Source organism: Tenebrio molitor, chromosome 7 (assembly GCF_963966145.1).
Source record: "Tenebrio molitor chromosome 7, icTenMoli1.1, whole genome shotgun sequence".
Lineage (NCBI taxonomy): Eukaryota > Metazoa > Arthropoda > Insecta > Coleoptera > Tenebrionidae > Tenebrio > Tenebrio molitor.
In genome coordinates, this window is record NC_091052.1 from 11,133,475 (window position 1) to 11,154,611 (window position 21,137).

At 35.5% G+C, this 21,137-nt stretch overlaps 1 protein-coding gene and 1 long non-coding RNA gene across 7 annotated transcripts; both read left to right on the top strand.

Moving 5' to 3' along the window:
• Window positions 1–530: 530 nt before the first annotated feature.
• Window positions 531–18,964, top strand: LOC138136046 (peroxidase-like). Of its 5 annotated transcripts, XM_069055109.1 has the most exons (10): window positions 531–619; window positions 14,706–14,831; window positions 15,127–15,277; window positions 16,027–16,312; window positions 16,379–16,776; window positions 16,829–17,025; window positions 17,083–17,603; window positions 17,662–17,818; window positions 17,874–18,346; window positions 18,402–18,964. In XM_069055109.1, the coding sequence occupies exons 3-10, from the start codon at window positions 15,232–15,234 to the stop codon at window positions 18,484–18,486; spliced, it is 2,163 nt and encodes a 720-aa protein (XP_068911210.1). In that variant the 5' UTR covers window positions 531–619; window positions 14,706–14,831; window positions 15,127–15,231; the 3' UTR covers window positions 18,487–18,964. The 5 variants fall into 5 exon arrangements, with proteins under 5 accessions (XP_068911210.1, XP_068911206.1, XP_068911207.1 ...); XM_069055105.1 differs by lacking the exon at window positions 15,127–15,277; XM_069055106.1 differs by lacking the exons at window positions 531–619; window positions 15,127–15,277 and adding an exon at window positions 12,207–12,252.
• Window positions 2,812–4,081, top strand: LOC138136048 (uncharacterized). Of its 2 annotated transcripts, XR_011161155.1 has the most exons (4): window positions 2,814–2,914; window positions 2,965–3,094; window positions 3,145–3,289; window positions 3,343–4,081. It is a non-coding gene; the product is annotated as an uncharacterized lncRNA (long non-coding RNA). The 2 variants fall into 2 exon arrangements; XR_011161154.1 differs by having other exon boundaries at window positions 2,812–3,094.
• Window positions 18,965–21,137: the final 2,173 nt, after the last annotated feature.

Genomic DNA, 21,137 nt, shown 5'->3' on the forward strand with positions numbered 1-21,137 from the left:
TAGGCAAATGTAATATTGGAAAATTACTAAATAAATCGATTTAAGGTAACAGATTGCTCTTGCTCCAATGAACAATGAAGTTTCGTTTTTAAATTATTTTAATTTAACGTTTGAGATAGCTCTTATCTAAGAAATTCACTCTAAGGTTTAATCATTGAAAAATAAAATGAAACTACATATACAAATAGTGAATCAGAAAAACCATGTGGAACTTACCGGAGATGAAAAGGAAAAGAGTAAGCAATGCCATCAATTTGTCTTTTATATCTTCCTAAACAAAACAAATCACTGAATCAGTTTAAAACAAAAGATCTCGCAGTGAGCCCCCAGGCTTGCCGGCTTGCGAGGGAAAGGAAATTCCCTAAATTTAAAGCGGCATTGTTTAAAAATTACTTACCTGGCGCCCTCCAACGTCTGATTTCTTAAACCGCTCCCCAGACTCACACCAAAAAAGTTCATTTCAGTTTGTTCCATTTAATTTACATGTCTAGTATATTTGGTCTATGTAGTTAGTCGGGCGCTGTATACCGGTACGTACGGGTTGGTAAGGTTGATAACCTGTGGTTTGTTATTGTTTATATGCGGGAAAATTCATTTTTTATCAATTTTTCCTCAATGGGTAAGTTGTTTTTCAACTCATTTCTTCTCTTCGCGTTTAAGTTTAATTCATTAGCACTCTCGATTGATTTGAAGCTGAAATGGAAATTTCTGCTCCTCTTTTGGACCTGTTTTGTATTAAAAGCGAATTTACACAGCGTTTTTTGATATTTTGCGAAAATAAACCCCGTTTGAATGATAAATCAAGCCATCGCAGTAGCCTAATTTGTTCTAGAACATGACGCAAAGCCGACGCGATTTCACAGTTTTCTATTTGTGCTTATTTCAGAAATTTGATATCAAACACCTGGGCCGCGTTGCACAATCATTTTATTAGTAATAATATTAGTCTTGTAACTTGTAACTAGTAAAATTATGTTGCACAATCTCATCTCTAGTAATTTCAAGTTACAAGTTGTAAAATGAAAAATATTAGTGTATTTTATATTGATTTTACTAGTAGCTGTTGCACAATGGCAGACACAAATCAACTAATATATTAGTTTTGTAGTTTTTAATGTCAAATTTTTACAAGCAAAACGTCGCTAATAAATATTGATATCCGAATTTACAAGTTGAAATAATTTTCTTCAAAATGTTACATGACTTATTCTATGAATCAAGCAGTGAAGACGAAGTATTTCCAAATCGAATAAGGTAGCATAGGGGTAACATTTTTCGTCCTCCAATTAATTTTTCATTTGAATCAAGAATAGAGTTTTTGGAGCGGTTTAGATTGCCCGCGGAAAAAATGAAATTGTTAGAACAAATAGGTTACAGGATTCTACATAATAGCTGAAGAAGTGGGGCTATTAGCTATTACTGCTAAACAATAATTATGTAGTACCTACATATAGCTCTCTACTGGTTTGGAATGGTAGCCAATATCACACTATTTCTGATATGCATGGGATCAAAAAATAACAGTACCTATGTCGTGTTATAAAAAAATTATGTTGTTAAAATGTAGTGACTACAACTTTATTTAATGTGTTGTGTCAGCGGCAGAAAATATTGAAGGGGAAATTAGAAATTTTTATGAGAGCTTTCTATTTTATTGAATTTAATTTTTATTTTTATTGAATTGCTAATTTTCTTTACTATGTGGGGTTGTCGAGATTATTTTATTTATACATAATATAGTTTTATTTCTAAATATAAAAAATGTCTTCCAAATCGGGTGATTGGGGAATTGTCCCGAGAACTGATGCATTTTTTTTTTAATGCATAATAACAACTTGCGTTGTTCATCGCGTTTACCCATACCTATTTAGAATTTTGGTTTGTGATTTATGGAAATAACAAATTAAATTACAAAAATTTAGCGTGACAGGCGCAACATTAGATTGCGACAAGTAAAAATAAATCAAAGCCGACTACACTAGTAATTTCATTTTTTTTTCCTAATAAAATTTAGCAGAATTTACAACTGTAACTAAAATAATTGTGCAACACAATCTATTAGTACTAATAACTAATAACTTGTAACTTGTATTTTGTAACTTGAAAATTCTTAAATATTGTGCAACGGGCCCCTGTTGTCTTTTTCTGAATCAATACTCATATTTAAATAATCCAAATATGCAGAAAAGTACAAGTTATTAATCACTATTTAATGTAATACAGTATGTACTGTACGTACTGACGGTAGTTCTTAGTTCTTACACCTCTTTTACCAGGCGTACTTTTTCGGATTTAAATATTTAGCTCGACGAAGAAAATTTTGCGACCTTGCATTTGCAAGACACTGTAGAGCACAGACTAAAGATATATAGAGTGTAGGTACCGATCGAGCCATAATGTCGAATACCTATCTCTTACTTATAATTTTTAAGAATCTTGATATCGCGCCTTCAAGTTTTGATGGTCATGTGGTTTAAATATACATTTGAACCAGACAGTTGGTTTGATGGAATTATTTCAAGGATTTACAGTGATTACTACTACTACCGAGCGATCATTTAAAAAATAAATCGAGTTTGCTTTGGAGCCTAGGCTATAGCATGGGTTGCCATAGGTAACACGCCGACTCGATTTATTTTTTAATTCATCGCACCGTACTACTATTACTGTTGTTTGAATGCACCCAGTTCCAAGGTTTCTAAAATATGTAATCACTAATCATAGAACGTTTGTCCTGTTAAAAAAGACGTATGTGACAAGCTCACTAGACTCCTGTGTTATGAGACCATAAAATTTAAATGTCTTGCATATTCATTACAAAATTGTAATAATTATATAAAGTTGACTCAAGTTGCATAAAACCACTTTGCAACTGACCTTCGAAAATTTACATAGTGTAAGGTGACTGGTTGCAGTATGTAACAGAAGTTTTGTTAGTGTGAATTTTATAACGACCTTTTTTAGTAACTTTTTAGTAATTATTTATTTGAGGTTAGGTACAGCATAAATAAATTAGAAGAACGTGTTAAGTTGTTATTTTTGTCTATTTTTTGGTTGAAGATGGGGCCAAACGAGTTTTCTACCTTTTTTTAATGTAGAATTGATAATCGCCAAGTGCCTGCCAAATTAATTTTATTGTTTTAGTACTTTCGGAATTGTTCCAATAAACTAACAACAAAACAGACGAATCGGTCAAGGAATTGCGTATTTTAGGACATAAATGTGCAATGTCAATTCTTGCAGATCCCCTGTTATGTTTGTTCTGACACGAAAGAAGATTTCAGATGAAGTGAGCAGTAAGCTTAACTTATTCTGTTCCCATCAGGATTGGAATAATTACAGGTGGCAGAAGTTGAGTAGAAACGATAAAATATAAATTCAAGCCACTTTGAAATGCCCCAAAATATAATCCCTTTAATAAATGTATTACATAATTATCAAATTAGGAACTAAAATTTTTCAAAGGATGGCCGTCACAGACTTGTCCTAAAAATAAGGGCAGATTTTCAAGACATTCGGATCTAAATCAAATTATCCAGCGAGCCTTAAGTTCTATCCACATTTTCTCCTCTCTTGAACCATGTGGCCTCTTGAGAGATGATGGTAAAAGACCTGATGGTGGTCCACTCATTCCATGGAGTAAAGGTCAACGCCTAATATGGGATGTAACATGTGTTGACACTTTGACTGATTCTTACATAAGAAAAACTTCCATAATTGCAGGATCTGAAGCTGCAGCTGCTGAAGAAGCAAGTAAACAAAAACATGACAAATATCAAAATTTAAAGTCTGCAAATTATATTTTTAAAGCATTAGTTTTCATAACATTAGGTCCATGGAGTTTGGAATGTAATACATTTATCGATTACTAAAATTTACACAAGTAGGTCTGACCTAATTTCTTAAAAAATTACAACATATGTTTTTGAAAATATACATTACATACGTAATGTAATGTAAATCTGATTTTTGAATGCTGTGTTGATGGCGATGTAAAGTCTAAATTTAAGAATAAAGAGTTGTTCGTGAGCTATTGTAATATAAAACACATAAAATGGATAAATTGCATTGTATGTATGTATGCTTGTATTGTAATTAAATCAACCGTTCATACCGCAAAAATATTCTGAACTTTCGATTCAAGTTGACGTTGGGAAGCTTCCGGGTATGCAGATTGCAATTCTAACGTGCATCTCACAAGCGATTGTTTCATATGCTTTGATAGCACAAGTCGTTTTGGATCGATTGCTTCTAATTTTATTGCAAATTGTAATTTATTTCAATAAATGCCGCAAATGAATTTAAATGTCAAAATTGTTGACAAGTTTAAATTTCAGCAATGCTACCAACAGTGATTCTTCAAAATTACCAAGCACGATGAGAGCTAATACCAACCTAATTTTTCATCTGTGGTTTTTTGCAACTTGAGTCAACTTTAGGTAGTGATTCCATTACTACATTATGAAAACAAAATTTTCTGTAGATATTAGTTTACAATTTTGCAGAAAATCGTCTTACAAAACTAATATCCCTGGTTGAGCTCATGTTAAATTTTTCATATCGACCTTATTAGTTATTAGCCGATATCGTCCACACCTGCAGCAGGTCAGCTCCTTTTTTGCTAGTAAGTTTTTGTAAGAACAAACAGATAAGAAAACAGAACATTAAAAACTTCTCACGACACAACACGTCGTTTTAATTCACGGCCCTTTGGCAAACGTTTATACCTTAAACAAAAAACAACGGTCCTTCGAACAACCTATCATCATACGTAACATTGGTCCTTCGAGCCGGATTTTCTCGCCATAGAATTCTTTGATACTCGCAGTGCTCGGGATCAACTTTAATTTGTCGATACATTTTAACTATATCACCGGTAAACGCTACTTCAAATGTGCGGAATCGAGTTAATATTGAGAACAAGTCTTGTTGGATTGTGGGTCCCGTACAAAGAATATTATTTAAGCTTTTGCCGTTGGATGTTTTTGCACTCGCGTGCGTCAAAAACTACTCTGAGTTTACCTGACGATTGTTTGAATACTTCGTGATGCGGCAAATAGCAACTGAAGTTATTGTTTGCGTAATCGTTTGGAACTAATTCCATATGGTTTAACCAGAGGTATTCGTTCATGAACTTGGAGTAATCGAGTTTCAATAATGGTTGGTTTTTAAATTTGTGCTCGAAGGAATGTAACCGTTTTATTGCTATTTCTTTTGAAGAACCGAGTTCGTTATTTTCTTTAACGAATGGCAATTTGACGATAAACCTTCCCTGATAATCACGTTTGTGGTTACTTAAGAAGTGTGTTTCGCACAAATCTTCTTGTGGTGACCAGTTACTTTTTGATTTGTATTCTTCAATTTCCCAAAATTTTTGAAGTTGGTTTTCGACTGTGTCGTTCGTAATCAAGGTTAGGTTACTGACGTTTGTTAGCGAGTTTTTCGAGATTTCGCCGCCAACCAACCAACCGAGAGATGTTTCTATCAGGTGGGGTTGTCCCGGTACTGATATTTTTCCTGAACCTAATAATTTTCAGAAGAGTCCGGCCCCAAGTAATAAGTCTATTGGAAATGGTTTATCGAAATTGGGGTCCGCTAACTGAATATCTTCCGGAATGTTAATGTTTAAATTCTTTACAGAATACTCCTTGTATGGTAATATTATTGTTACTCAAGTTCAAATTTAATTTTTTCGCTAAAGATTCCTTTATTATGTTGCTTTGCGAACCTACGTCCAGCAAGGCACGACATTTATGGAAATTATTTTTATTGTTTTTGACATAAGTTAATGCCGTCGAAAGCAAAACGACCTTATGTGGTCCGTTACCCTTTTTCAGTTCGTTCACTCGAGAAGTTGCTAAATTACACGTTCCTTGTTCAATTGAATTTAGGACAACGTCTTGTTGGTGAAGAAGACTGTTATGGTTTTGATGGCAATATTTGCATTTGAATTTAGACCTACAATCCGCTGTTGAATGATTCGGTCTTAAACAGTTTTTAAACAAATTTTTGTTATTAACATTTTGAATTTTGTCATGGTGCGAAAGATTCAAAAATTCTGCACATTTGTAAATTGTATGGGTAGGATTTTTACAGTAATAACATGAAAACTGTTTGTTATCTACCTGAATCTGAGTCGCTGAGCATGCTTTGGTGTCTTTACTCGCGTTGGGATTGCATTTTGATGAAGTGGGCTGTTTACTCACATTGAATTTGTTTAAATTTTCTAGAGCTTCTAGAGTTAGACATCTTTGTTCTAAAAATTCGATTAAGCTAGTTAATGCTGGAACTTCAGTTTTTAATCTGGACTGCCATTCCCGATTTGTTCCGTAATCTAATTTTTCGATTATTATCGGCACTAATAAGGCATCCCATTTGTCTGTTGGTTGTTTCAAAATTTTTAACGCTTCTATATTAGTGTTGACATCATTGATTAATTGTCTCAATGTCGTATTTGAGGCTTTCGAAATTTTGTGAATTGATAAAATTGAATTGATATGTTCTTGAACGATTAATCGAAGATTGTTGTATCGTTTTTCGAGAAGGTCCCACGCTACTTGGTAGTTACCTGACGAAATTGATAATGCTTCTACTGTACTGAAAGCATCTCCCTTTAAACATGATTTCAAATAATGGAATTTTTGACAATTATTTAAATCCGTTCTCATATGTATTAAAGTTTGAAACGTATCATGGAAACTAGTCCAGTTTGAATAGTTTCCGAAAAAGGTTGGTAAATTTAGACCCGGTAGTTTTACCGATACTTCTGATGGCGTTACTACTGGTTGCGATCCGTTTTCCGACGCGATGGATTGTTTATCTAGAAATTTAGCTATTTTTGCTAATAAATTGTAATATAAAGTTTCAACATTGATCCATTCGGTTGCAACTGATTTGCTTTGGTTGCGAGAGGTACTGAGAGGTTCGATTTCCGATTGAATTTTATCGAACTCTTTGTACGCCGATATTAAGTCTGGTCTACGTATTCTTAGTTCATCCAAATCATCACCTTCCTTGAAATTGTTTATTATTTCTTTCATTCGATTCAATTTGGCTTTTAGTCTATCACGCTCGACGGTTAACTCCGCTAAGTCCGGCATTGTCGCAATTTTTTATACGAAGAAAATACTAATTGATTGATTGACTTCAAATTATACGGTACAACGCAAGAATCCAGGGGGTAATTTGGAGGGTTGAAGGGGGAAGAACCACTGACCTTGTGCCCTCTCCTACGTCTTGGTGATGAACTGCTTTTTCACTTTTGATTGAATGACTTCTTCGATTTCTGTTTTTGCGGGTTGTTGGTATCCTGATTCGGGTGGGTTTTTTCGTAATCCGGCTCGGAGATAGACTAATGTTACGTATGATGATAGGTTGTTCGAAGGACCGTTGTTTTTTCTTTAAGGTATAAACGTTTGCCAAAGGGCCGTGAATTAAAACGACGTGTTGTGTCGTGAGAAGCTTTTGTTCTGTTTTCTTATCTGTTTGATGAACTTTTCAATTGAACACGTGTTATTTTATTGGAAAGACTGATATTGCAATACGAAAACCAACGAAACCAACCAGAAGAATAGAATCTGTTTCGGTATCATTTGATTTGATGCCGAAAATAGCCTTCAAGAAATTTAAAGAACTGGTAAATTTTGATAATTTATTAAAAATGAAAGAATTTTTTTCCCGACAAGTTGGCCCGAAAGTGTTCTTGGCTTGGAAGGAAAAATAATTACCAAATCTCTGGCTTTGAGTTCATAAATATTTTGAAACAAGGTATCTGAAAAAAATTTCCGGATACCTACTTCTGATGAGCTTTTTAAAACTACAGTGTCGACGTGGTTTCGCCAGGCATCTCTGCGATACGAAAGACAAAAAGATAAATAAAAGTGTCATTAAAATGTTATTACTTAGGTATAGGTATTACCTTTGGAGTTTACGTTTTCTTTGTAATGTATTTGTTTATTTTATATGCAAAAGACCGGCAAGGCGACCATACAGCGAGCGCTTTCCTGAAGGTAGCCGCGGCCGGCGACTGGAAATGAATCATCACGTTTGCTTGCCCTGGGCGTCGAACTATCTCCAAAGTTCGATTTTCGCGGTTGTACCCTCGAAGTTCGTCCAGTTTGATCGATAGCTTCATGCCCTGGGGGGTGCTCAATTTCAATTTATTGTTAGCCGTGAAAATTAACGTGGAATTTTCAAACGAGAGATTATCTAATGAAAATGAACATGTATGTTCGTTCGCCATTGTTACTTTTTTTTGTTGGTATAACCTCCATTCCATTATCTGCGACATTAAAAGCACTCCCCTGCGCGTCGTGCTCTTAAACTCGTCGCGCTACTTTAAAGGCTTCCTTATAAACTTGTATCATAATATACTATTATACGTCTTTAAAGTAATAGTGCAAATGCACAACCAATAATAGTTATTGTTGGTTGATTCTTACTTTAAAGATTTAAAACAAAATACAACAAATTATACCTAATTTTTAGAAATGCAACCCGCACATTTTTGTTACTTTTGTTTGGTGCTTTTGTATATTAGAAAAAAGCAATTTCTCAGGTCTTTTCTGCTTTTTTATTGCACTGTCAGAAACGTCATTAATTGCCGTAATAATTTTGTTCGCAAAATTTTATCTATGAAAATGATTTTCAATCCTGAACAAAAGATATTCATGATTGAATATTATTTTCGCAATGGTCACACACTTCACATATTTCGAGAAAGTGGCAGTATTCAGCGGAAGTGCTCGACTTAAAGTTCGTACTGAGGAAAATATTGACACTGTCCAACGTCAAATGCAGGACGATTCCAATTATCTTTCAGGCAACTGTCGCAGCAGACTGAGTTATCAATGTCAATTTGTCAAAGAATTGTTCGAAAGGATCTTGAAGATTCAGTAACAACTGAAAGGTACCGAAACAACATTCTTGATGTTTTCATCAATCAACTCCAACTGGCTCAGGGGTATTTTCAATAAGACGGGGCTACAGCACCGGAGACTATTCGTTATTTGTGGCAATTTTTTGACGATAGGTTGATCAATCGAGATCTCTGGCCTGCACCTACGCTGCTTGATGAAGAGGAGTCTTCCAATGTGCATCGAAACTCAAGGCTATCATTTTCAACACTTGCTCATCACATTATTATTAATTGTTGTTTATTTATTTATTGTTATTACATTACTTGTTTTTTAACTCTGAACATAGTCCATACTTATTCCCTATTAGGTATTCACGATCTTTTTGGGACCGAGTTGGCTATGACCATCTAGTGATTTTGTTGGCTGTACGTCAGTGATAACTAAATCCCCTAAAGGAAATTGACACTTTTTGTGTTAGGTTAGGTTGTTTTCAGTTTAAGGTTATATTTTTTGAATAGGTACATTGGCAATTTTGACTGTTCCTTTGACGGAAATTTAAATTATTTTTACACACTTAATAAATCATTTAGCTTCTACGTCATTTAGGTTCTTACGAATATTACAATAATAAATCTGGCAATGCGGTGGCAAGAAAATGTCGAACAGACACTGACAGAAAAAAATAATTGCATCAGTTGCATCACTGAGTCAGTTAGTCCAACATGAAAAGAAAAAATCATAGCCAACTCGGTCCCAAAAAGATCGTGAATGCCTAATATGTCCTTGTGGGTCAATTTTCTACAAACTGATTCCTAGAGTGACAGAATAACAGAAGAATAGTTTAGTACATAGTTTGTTCACTTCATTTATTTTGTCTAGCAAACGTGAGTTTCTGATACCCTGTCATAAATTATATTAATAAACTGTTGTTAACACAGTTTTCCCTCCGATTGTGTGCAGAGATAAAGTTTTGAAAAATAATTTGTAATGGATTTGTTTATAAAGTTTATTATAGCATACGATTAAAAATTGTATCGCGTAAACATATTTTGAATGCCGTTTGTTGTGTAAGACGAAAGGTCCCAAGGTTCGCTCTATTTTTGCAATAAGAATTGAGTAATTTATAACTGAAAGATTTCTGTCCAATTGTGTTCAGTACAGGGGTGATGTTGTCTTGTACATGTTTAACAACATTTCGCAATGATTACGTTGTTAATTTATTGTTATCAGCTCCTTACGTGTGTTAATTTTTCAACACTCCTTTGATATTCTAGAATAATCATTCATTAATTTAAATTGAGATAAAAACTGTTGATTTAAGTAACTTTCTCAAAGAACGATGACTCGTTTTATGCGAAGCCGGATTATTTTATCATAAATAACATTTGAACTTTGTGACGCAAGGACGTGCCCCCAAAGACTTCAGGTTTCTGTACTTTGAAACACGGAATTTATGAGGAAAAAGAGCCGTAAATGTAGTAAACAAAAATAATACTAAGATGCAGCGCAAATACGTAATCATTTGGTACTTTGGCTCCTGTGTTATTCGTTATATTTGCAGTTAATTACGTACTAAGGACGGAAATGACAGCTTCATTGAGGTCTTCGCCGCGGATATTTACCTAGCAGTGCTAAAAATAGATTCAAATGCTATTATATTACACATACTTTTTAATGCCAGATAGCTAATTTTGAATACATATTCACGCAAAAACAACGTGCTCGTTTTGCCAGTTCTTGAACTACACACCTGTGGTTTGTGCACCATATTATGTGTCCATAAAAGCGTTAAATGACCTTGCATAGGTACCACTAGTTTTGTTGTGGTCTGTGGGCGGATATTTCCATGTAAACAAACTGAGAAATTGCATTTTCCTTCTAATCAAGATGAAGTATAATGCGGTGAAATTTTTAAGGGGCGAACCAGATGAAACACGGGATTCTGGAACTTGTTCTTATCCTGGTCTTTGCGTTCGGTTTTAAACCGTAGAAGAAAAATGCATTTAATACTAATTAATTGGTCAAATTTCGTACTAGGTATGGGCATTTGAATGAACATGTATTCAGTATCTAACAACAAAACAATAAATTTACCTGTTTAGTTGCTTCATGAAACAAAAATATTAAAGCATGTATGTACTTACCCATTTTTGACTCAAATCAGATGAAAAAATTCTAATTGGTGTGTCATAATTAATTCAACGGAAACATAATAAAAATGTTTGTGATCATGTTGAGGGCACGTGATCTGAGGGAAATGAAGAAGCAAATGAATCATGGGTATTTGCTACCACACGGGAGATTACAGACTTAATTTACCATAACGAACTTCGATAAATTTGCAAAAATCGAAACAACAGAAGTTTTGCAAATTTGATTTAAAACTCTCTTAAAAGACCATCTGGACACAATTTTTTCGCCACTCTAAATTATAACTTGGGGTAGAGATGTTTTGAAAACTATGTACCCAAATTGTTTGACCTTTTTTCTATTTCTCTTATCTGATTGTTTTTGAGAATTTTCCATTTAAAAAGAAAGTGTAAGCTTTTCTGAGTTTGTTTCTCCGGACACTATTTTTGCATTGGTTCGTAGTGTGGGAGTTTAAGTAACACCACATAATTTCTAAGAATTCAATATAAACAATGTATGTATGTACTTACTTTGTACAATATCAGACATTTTTATTTTTAAACCTATCTATCTGTTACAGAAATAACTTTTTATTGGAGAAATTCCATTTGCATTACTTTTACTTGTTGTTTGCGTTTAATTAAAAAAGGCACGCAGTAAAAATTTCATTTTCCGATCGATAACATTGTCGATAACTTTATCGATTATTATTGTTTATTTCAGTACCTGTAAGATATATGTTTAGAACTATAAACAACAAAATGTTTATCTATCTTATATTAATATAAAAAAAAATATCATAAAACACATTATTAGTTGGGATGTAAGCACGTAATGGGCTGTGCTCTTTGCAGTTGTTACATTTAAATAGATACGACCCTGTTCTATCTTTGTTCTTGAAGAATCATTTCGATTGGATGTTAATTAAAAAAATGATTAAAGCAGTTGATAAAGATCCAAGGGATTTGGAAGTATTCCACTAGTCTCGTCATGTGTACAAAATGATCAAAAGGGATTTAGCAGGGTTACCGGTGGTAATTCTTGTTTACAGGAGATGTTAATTAATGAGTTGGCTCTGTAACAATGAAATTACTTGATAAGATAAAAATTCTACATAATGTATCATAATAAAACGCAACCATTTTTATGGTTTAAGTCGTCAAAATAATTACAATTAGACTGTCTAGGAAAAACAAGATAAAGAGATAGTATATTTTACGAGTACATAACGCAATGTACATTTTGTGTTTATTGGGTGAAACAGGTAAGAAATATTTTCTTAATTATAATTGAAATGATCGATCAGTTGTGTGAAGGATAAAACTGTGTTTTTCGTCTTGATTCGTGCATTTAATAATAATTAATGTAATTTAGCGTGATATAATGGTGTAAATCAAAATGGCAAAGTTACAGTTACGATTGGTAGTGGCAGAAAATTGTGTTTTAGATACGGTAATTATAAAGAAATTGACTTGCTCCTGTCAGAAATAAAGATTCGATTTCGTTAAATCTGAAAGTAAATTTCTGGAGGAACTTCTGAATTAGCAACATCAAAACAAACAAATACTAGTTTATTTCCACGTTATTTAAAATTTTTATTTTTCACTTTAGTATAATTGCATGATAACTCCTAGGATACGAAATACGTAAACATGTCCATAACAACCGGGGAATAATACAGGGCGTAATAAGAATAAGCGGGCGTAATGAATTCATAACGCCCTCATCAATTCAAAATTGCAAAGATGCCATTTTTTTTTAAGAACACGTATAGTGAAAAATAAAATCTTGTATGCACCACGGCGTCACCGAATGATTACGTCCATCGATGGATTCATCGTTCTCCGGGCGTAATCATCGTTGTAACGCCCTTGGTGCATAAATAGCTATTATGTCTACAAGTGATTACTTTGATGTACGTATATCTGATGATAAGCTGTAAAAACAAATGAAGCTAAGCTGGCGTTAATTGCCAAAATAATGTATTTTCAGAAGCTTTAACGCAAAAATATTGAAATTTACGTTTGCGGAGATACCATAGTTTTTAAACAACTTTCTAGATTATTCCGGAAATATTAGTAATATGTATCTGGTTTTAAGTGTGTAATTGACAATGGATAACTTATACCTAGGAATATTTTTGTAATTTATTTGTTTGTATGGATCATAGAAATTATCAGGAACCTTCAAAACAAGGTCTAAATACTTTAAATGAAGACTGCGTTTTTGGCGATTAAAAATTAGTCATTTTTTAATTTTATGCGACAGTGGAGCAGAAATGGCCAGAAGATTATTTTTGGTGGTAATTTTTCATCAAGTTTGATTTGAAATAAACAATGCTGGTTTTCAAAATTGATTAGTTACAGTTTCTTTATAAAATCTCTGGCGATTTTAAAAACCGATTCTTTTTTCACGATGACAATTTCGATTTGAAATAAATAATGCTGATTTTCAAAATTGATTAGTTACAGTTTCATAAAATAAAAAAAACCTTTGGCGATTTTAAAAACCAATTCTTTTTTCAGGATGACTCTGTTGTGTATGTGTGTGTGGCAACGCGGTCACATGATCAGATCTTTCTTTATATAAGTGTTGAACGACGGTTCGCGCTTTAGTTTAGTTGATAAAGAGTCTAATAGGTGTAGCGGTTGATACGCGCTCGCAGTTTTTCTTTATTCAATTTAGGTTTTTAATTTTGTTTACATCTGTCTCAACACGTGAGTATCCAAAACATGATTGTGTATAAATTTTACCGCCCTTAATGTAAACCTGCAATCAACCAATGAATTCCCTCGACTAATAATAAAAAAAAAAGATCGCAGAGCCCTTGTCGCAGTTACGGAGCTGCGCTATTTTGCATTGCTTCAATCGATAAATTCCATTTGCTCTGATGATCTGTTTCGCATCAACAACACACCCCTCATTTTAATTTTTGTCATGTCGATGCAGAAATACAAAAAATGCGCCGTGTGGTCGGTGCGGAATTCCGTCGTGTGCAATGGAAGAGTCTAGATGGGTCACGTATTTAAAACTTGGTCACATTCAAACCCAGCCTGTCGAAAGACGGAGTCACACATTGCCCTCGTGAACAGCTTTCGCAACGATTTATAGTTTGAGAATAACAACATTGTCGATTCCTATTCCAGTATTCTCAGGCATAATATGCAAGTTTGCTTGTAGAGAGTTGTTATTATCAGCTTTGGTACGAAAGTAACCGGCTATGTTCACGCATCCATCACGTGGACGTTCAAACACAACATTCCGATTTTAGATCTTTCGTTCCTCGAATAATTCGTTCTTATTGATCGGGTCAATCACGGTTTAAAGATCGAATTCGTCATTGACCGTGATGCAGTTCCTGATAAATTTAATTGCACTTCGCATCAGTCATAATTTAAAAAAAAAAATCGATCATGTATACCTCGTTGACCAATTATTTGCTATCACTGACCTGTCGTATTACGGAGCGCATTATCTGTGCAGAATTAACAGTTCGACTATGAAAACAACAAGTTTTTATTTATCCTATTTCAAGGATAGTCATGTATTAATAAATATTTATATAACACGGTGCTTATTGTATTGACATCATCCGCCCGACAAATTTTAATAATTGTAAACCGGACAGTGGCTTCACCACAAAATAAACAATGTGTGATAAGGACTGCGCTTCTTTCGGGTGAAGATAACACAATTTTCAACTATGTCTCGTTGCAGATAACAGTTCTATGAAGATGATGAGTCGCAAGCTAGCCATGCCACTGCTGGGGGTGCTGCTTTGGGTGATCTCCATCCACGCAGGTACCTTCGCTACGGCTGCGCTACTTCCTCGACCGATAACAGGTACAAGACGCACTTATACCATATTAATCATTAGTACCCCTGTCTGTGCGTGTTGTTTATCTTTTGATGCTTTTTCGACTCGAATTTTTTTTATTCCTTGTCTGTCATTTTTCTTCACACACTTGAATTTTCCTCAAGTCAAACCATAAACACACGCTTGAAAAACCACGAACTTCATTCTGGAGAAACTAAAGATAAAAGAAACTAAATCATAAAAATCATCTGAAAAGCTGGTAACGTTTGATTGTAATTTGTTATTTACTTTTGTCCAAATGCTACAACCTTTCTCTTTTAGGTTGTTTAAAAACGTCTACCAGATAGACACTATTAGTGTCACAGATTTTTAAAAGTTCTGTGGTTGTTTTTCCAACATTTTTAATGGAATACAATTTATTTTCGTATGCAAACAAAGGATTTTATCCTGTTTGTGATTTGTGTAAATAGAGGTAAGACTTATTACCCTTGTTTATTGTTCATTCTCGTCAACTCTTGCGTTTGAGGAGTTGCGAGATTGCGACTTGCACAAAAATAGTTTTAGGCACAAGTACAAATTCTGGTCTGTCAAATCTGCAAAAATTATTTTTGTGCAGACATTTATTCGCGGAGCCTTCTCTCAGAATTGTATCAAACAAAACGTTTAGTACCATGTTTACTAAGCGTTTCGTTTAACACAAACGAAGTAACTTAAAAATGGTCAAAGGTCTGTTTTTACTATACCATAAAAAATTGCTGGAGTAATGTCACCTGCCCTACAAAAAACCAAACAGTTTACAGTAAAATTGCTGTTAATAAGTAATAAAAACGTAACTACATTTTCATATTTAGGTTATTTCGTTGCAAATAACTCAAAACATAGTTAACACTTTGATTTTCATTATTCATAGGAATCTACCGTGACTTTTTATTTTACTGAACATAGGCTAATACATCTGTAAGTTTGGTTGCCTACCTCACTCCACTTTAGAACTGAACAGAGCCATTTTACATTGTATGTTTAGCGAAATAAGAACGCAGTGTATGTGATAACAGATTAGTGAAAAGAGTGTTAATTATGACAGGCATAATAATTAAATTGAATGATTTACGGAGCAGTAGTTCTTTTTTTATTTGAATTACCAGTAAAAGAACAATTTAGTTATCGTGTCGCCATTCCACTTTATTTCTTGCTTGTAATTAATGTTGGAAATCGTTATAGGCCTCGGAAGTTCGACCAGAGAAGATCAAAATGCTTTTCCCGGTTATCACTTGACAATTTCCGAAAAAGATCTGAACCGTTCGGTTCTGTTCGGTCACAGCGTTGTCAACCGCATGCTCCGGTTAGAAACGAACTTGGGATGGTCGAATGTCCACGTGAAGAAAGGAACGCCATCTCACGGTCAGCTCATCGTGTCGCACCCGGAAGAAGAAGCGTTGAAGCAAGGACGCGACGCTCTAGTCGCCGCGAAAGCGACGATGCATTTGATGAATCAATTTTGCGACAAGTAAGTTGTTGTGACTTGAGAAATAAGTTGACGTGAAGGAATGGGTATAAGAAGGATCCTTTCAAGGCACAATCTGAGTCCGGCGGAGTGCTCCAGACACATTACTTCCTACACTTTGACGGACACACCTCTTGAGTCATCTTGCGAGAGTCTGCACAAATCGTGCAGTCAAGAGGAGATTCTTTCGCAGTATCGCTCCATCGACGGCACTTGCAACCACAAGAATGACGGAACTCAAGGGTCAGCGTTCACGGCGTACAAGAGACTGCTCCATCCTGAGTACTTGGATGGGGTCCAAGAACCGAGAAGGGCTGTCAGTAAGAAACAACTTCCTTCGGCTCGACTGGTCAGTGGAACGTTGGTTAAGAGGTTGGACGACAGCAATTCCGATTTGACTTTGGCCATGATGTTATGGAGTGAGTTCGTCGAACATGACTTAAGTCACACTGCCACGAGCAAAATGGGTATTTATGAAGTTTCCGTCGAATGTTTTTTTTATTAATGGGTTTTCCGCAGTCCACACAGATAATACCATCGAGTGTTGCGCCCCTGGTGGTAATCGCTTGTCACCACGATACATTCACCCCTTCTGCGCCCCAATTTCCGTACCTTATGATGACCACTACTACTCAGAACACGGTCTGGATTGCATGACTTACGTGAGGTCGGTTCCGGCTTTCCGGTCCGACTGCAGCTTCGGCCCTCTCGAACAAGTAATAAATCTAATCAAATCAATCAACTTGGAGTACTCAGTATCGATTTTTTATCAGGTCAATCAAGCCACTCACTATTTAGATGGTTCGCAAATTTACGGCTTCACAGTTAAGAAGTCGGCAATTTTGAGGTCCTTCGATCACGGCCAATTGGAAACGACGGTCAAGCACAAGAGAGACTTTCTCCCAGTGTCTCACAAGCCCAGCGACGATTGTCAGTTGAGCGACGACAGTTCTGTGTGTTTCATGTCCGGTGACTCTCGCGTCAACGTCAATCCGCAACTGACTGTGATGCATACCTTGTGGATGCGTGAGCACAACAGAGTTGCCAAAGAATTGGCAGAGATGAATCCTCGATGGGACGACGAGATGTTGTTCCAAGAAGCGAGGCGACTTGTCATCGCCGAAATTCAACATATCACGTACAACGAGTGGTTGCCGTTAGTGTTAGGAAAGAGATATTTTAAAAAAATTCAAAAGTATAGTCAATACAACGACAAGGTGGATCCGTCGGTGAGCAACAGTTTCGCTACGGCGGCCGTAAGGGGTCTCTACTCGCTCATGGATGGCAAACTTAAGTAAATAATGTTTATTTGTGTTTGAATTGTTGTTGATCGTTATAATTTGTTTTGGCAGTTTGTACAAAGAAAACCGTCTAGTCAATTCATCCTTAAATTTACGCAACCATTTCAACAATCCTAGCATCGTCGAAGAGCCGGGATACTTGGACGCCCTCATACGAGGGTTAGCCACTCAATCTAGTCAAAAGTTGGATCTTCGTTTTGCCGAAGATGTAAGTCAGGATCGGTAAATTTTTGACAGTTCTATGCAACAACAGTGTCTTGTAGATATCCAGTCAGTTGTTTTCCAACGGTGTCTACGGTTACGATGTGTTCAGTCTGGACATTCAGAGAGGTCGCGACCACGGCCTTCCCACTTACAACGCGTATCGCACGCTGTGCGGCCTCCCAAAAGCCAACACTTTTGATGATTTGTTGGACGTGATGTCACCAGAGGTCGTGCAGTCGCTGTCGAAAGTCTACAGCAGCCCTCGAGATGTCGACTTGATCGTCGGCGGCATCTCGGAGAAATCTCGAGGAGAGTCTCTGTTCGGTCCCACGTTCAGTTGCATCGTCGCCGATCAGTTTCTCCGAACGAGGCGCGGCGATCGCTACTTTTACACCAACGAGAACCAACCGGCGCCCTTCTCCAAGGCTCAAATCGCGGAAATAGGGAAGGCGACTCTCGCGCGGATATTTTGCGACAACGCGGACAACGTCAAGAATATGCAACCGAACGTGCTGAAGAAAATCAGGAGCGGGTAGGTGGTTTCGTTGGTTTTTTGAGTCAGATTGTATTTTTTTTTTTAATTGTAGGAATGAACTTAAAAGCTGCGAAGGTGGCGACATTCCGCGGGTGAATTTGAGGATGTGGATGGAGAGCAGGCGACAATACTACTAGTGCCTTATTTTCACTAATTAATTTATTTACTTAATTAGCGTCAGTTCAAGACTGATTTTACATGGCTGTTTCATTAGAATTTAAGTTATAAAATACTCGGAATATCATTAAAAATATCAGAGTTAACAAGATAGGTACATGGAGAGTTGCATGTTCGTCGAACACTTCTGGATGTTTAGCTCACAGTATTTGTTCCAAACATATTTAATACGGTCGTCGTAAATTTGTAACTGTACTCCTCACCCCATCGTGACTCTTGTTCAATGTTAATTTTATTTATTGATTACATAAAGTACTGCTTAACGATCAGTCAGACTATATTAGTTTGACGAGTTTAATAAAAGTCATTTTTGTATGTGCGTACTGTACATGCGTAGCTTTACAAAATGTTTTCTACCCGGTGGAACAACAATAAAACTACCTGGATCATAACTTTTTGTATTTTTTCTGAGACAAAGAAAATAAAATATTTGTGAAACCATTTTGTTTTATTACCCTATCGATAATTTTTGTTCAGATAAGTTTTGATTTGCAACTTTTCCATTTCAGAAACCGCAAAAAGTGATCTCATCGCGGTGAAATTAATGAAGAATAAGAATTGGTGTAAATTAAGTAAATGTTTGGTCCAAATTAACATATCTATTTTCAGATGTTGGTTAATTAAGAACTAACACATGCAATTAATTATCAAGAGAGTGGGTTGCATAAATACGACAACAAAATTTATTGTTAATAAACTTGAAAAGAATTAGCATATTCTGGAAAAATTTTCAAACGGAATTGTAAGATTTTTACAATATGACTGTCCTTAATTAATAATTAATTTAGTTTGACCTAAATGTGGCATCCATTTCTTAATCGTTGTAATAAAATAATTTCGACAAGAACAAGTTTACTGATTTACGCCTCAAATATGCGGAAATATTAATTAGTAGGTTGTATTTTGACACGATTTGATAAATTTGCTAAATAATGTCGCCGATGAGTTATACTCTCGATGACGCCAATTAGATTCTACAAATATTGCGATACCAAAAATTAGAATATTGAAAAAACGTGTCGATTCGGGTCGACATATCAGTAGTGTTTTTGACACTTTCGCATGCGGACCCACACTTTCATATTATGTTTTCATTAAAAAAACTTATCTAATGTGTGACTAACGAATTTTGCCAACCTCGTAGATCAATCTGAACACACAATTTATACACCTTTCATTTAAAATAATCGTATACAAACCGCGAACTACCAACACACCTACATTTGTACGGCCAGGAAAGCTCGCGAATCGAGCAAAAATCCATCGCCTTCACCCATTACTCATTATATCGACGATTTGGGTATATGCAAAAATGATATAACAACTGTGCGTACAAGAGTGAAAAAATTGTGTTCGCTCGACGAGCTCTCATTAATTTAACTCCAACCAGACGTCGTCACTCTGACCAATTTAAAGAATTTCGCAAAATTTCAATTGCGTAATGACGCAAATTTTGATTGATGTGAACCGTTTCAATTAGATTGGACGTACCTGTGATGGCGTACCAGACACGTTTGTTTTTCAAAGTTCATTAACAAAATGATTCGTTCAGGTTGCATCACAGTGCTTTCGCAATATGAATGGATCCATTCATGATAAATGCAGTGGCGGAGTTATTTTCTGTTGGGAGAATGTTTTGTATCTTTTATGTTTTGAGACAAATCTTCTGGTTGAATGAAGTCGGTGATTCACAGATTTTTCCAATGGTTTGCAGACAAAAACTCACAACTAATAATCGGAATTACGCTAGCAGACAGATGAAGCTATAAGCGTTGGTGTTAGTCACAGACAGGAAAGAAGCAAAGAATTTTAATTGAAATTAATTCACTTAATTGATCGCTTAAGACGAGATAAAACTTGTAAAATAGTGTTTGATGGTGATGAAACGAAATTGTGCATAAATTGGGAACTTTCACTCAATACATAAATTTACGCATACACATAAAGAAATCAGAACATTTTTTTCAAACATTATGTACATTTCGTCCTGGTTACCTAAACTCGCTTGCACAACTCAGACACCAACAAATTGTTATGAAGGATTGTTATTAAGCATTGGTTGCTGCGGGACACTGAATTTGTTGTATCGAGAACGAAATTACAATCGTGTCAGTCATCGTATCAATTCAAATTAAATTCAAATTACGTTCATATCAATTAATATGACGGCATCGATTGTGCCGCCACCGAATAATTGCATTCCTTACGACAAATAAACTAACCTCGACGACAGAGTTTAATATCCTTGTTCCGGCTATTGTGAGTGCGATTAAATGGTCGACTAGAGTGATAGATCTCCAGCACTTAATGCAAGAATGTAATCGCCTATTGGTGCCGGAAATTTTGCACCACGTTGGTTTATTTTCCCATCGCACAATTTTTATTCGGATGAAGAATGCGTCCGAGCGCGCATGCAATAGGTACATACATTCTTTCGCAGCTTCATTATCTTGTTATAATATACCGATTGTTCAAAAATAATAGTACAACCACACGTTCAACCTTGCTGGCTTGTTTACGATTTTGCTTGGCACTCCAGGAAACACGCTGTAACCGTTGAATACCCTTTCGGTTGCAGTTGGAAAATGTGCATTTGCGAGCCGGCCCTGGA

What these genes read in the sequence shown, in the direction of transcription:
- LOC138136046 (XM_069055105.1), top strand. Translation starts at nt 580, where the DNA reads ATGCGGGAAAATTCATTTTTTATCAATTTTTCCTCAATGG. An exon ending in CACTGCCACGAGCAAAATGG is followed by an intron (nt 16,777 to 16,828) that starts GTATTTATGAAG and finishes GGTTTTCCGCAG; the next exon opens with TCCACACAGATAATACCATC. An exon ending in GCTTCGGCCCTCTCGAACAA is followed by an intron (nt 17,026 to 17,082) that starts GTAATAAATCTA and finishes ATTTTTTATCAG; the next exon opens with GTCAATCAAGCCACTCACTA.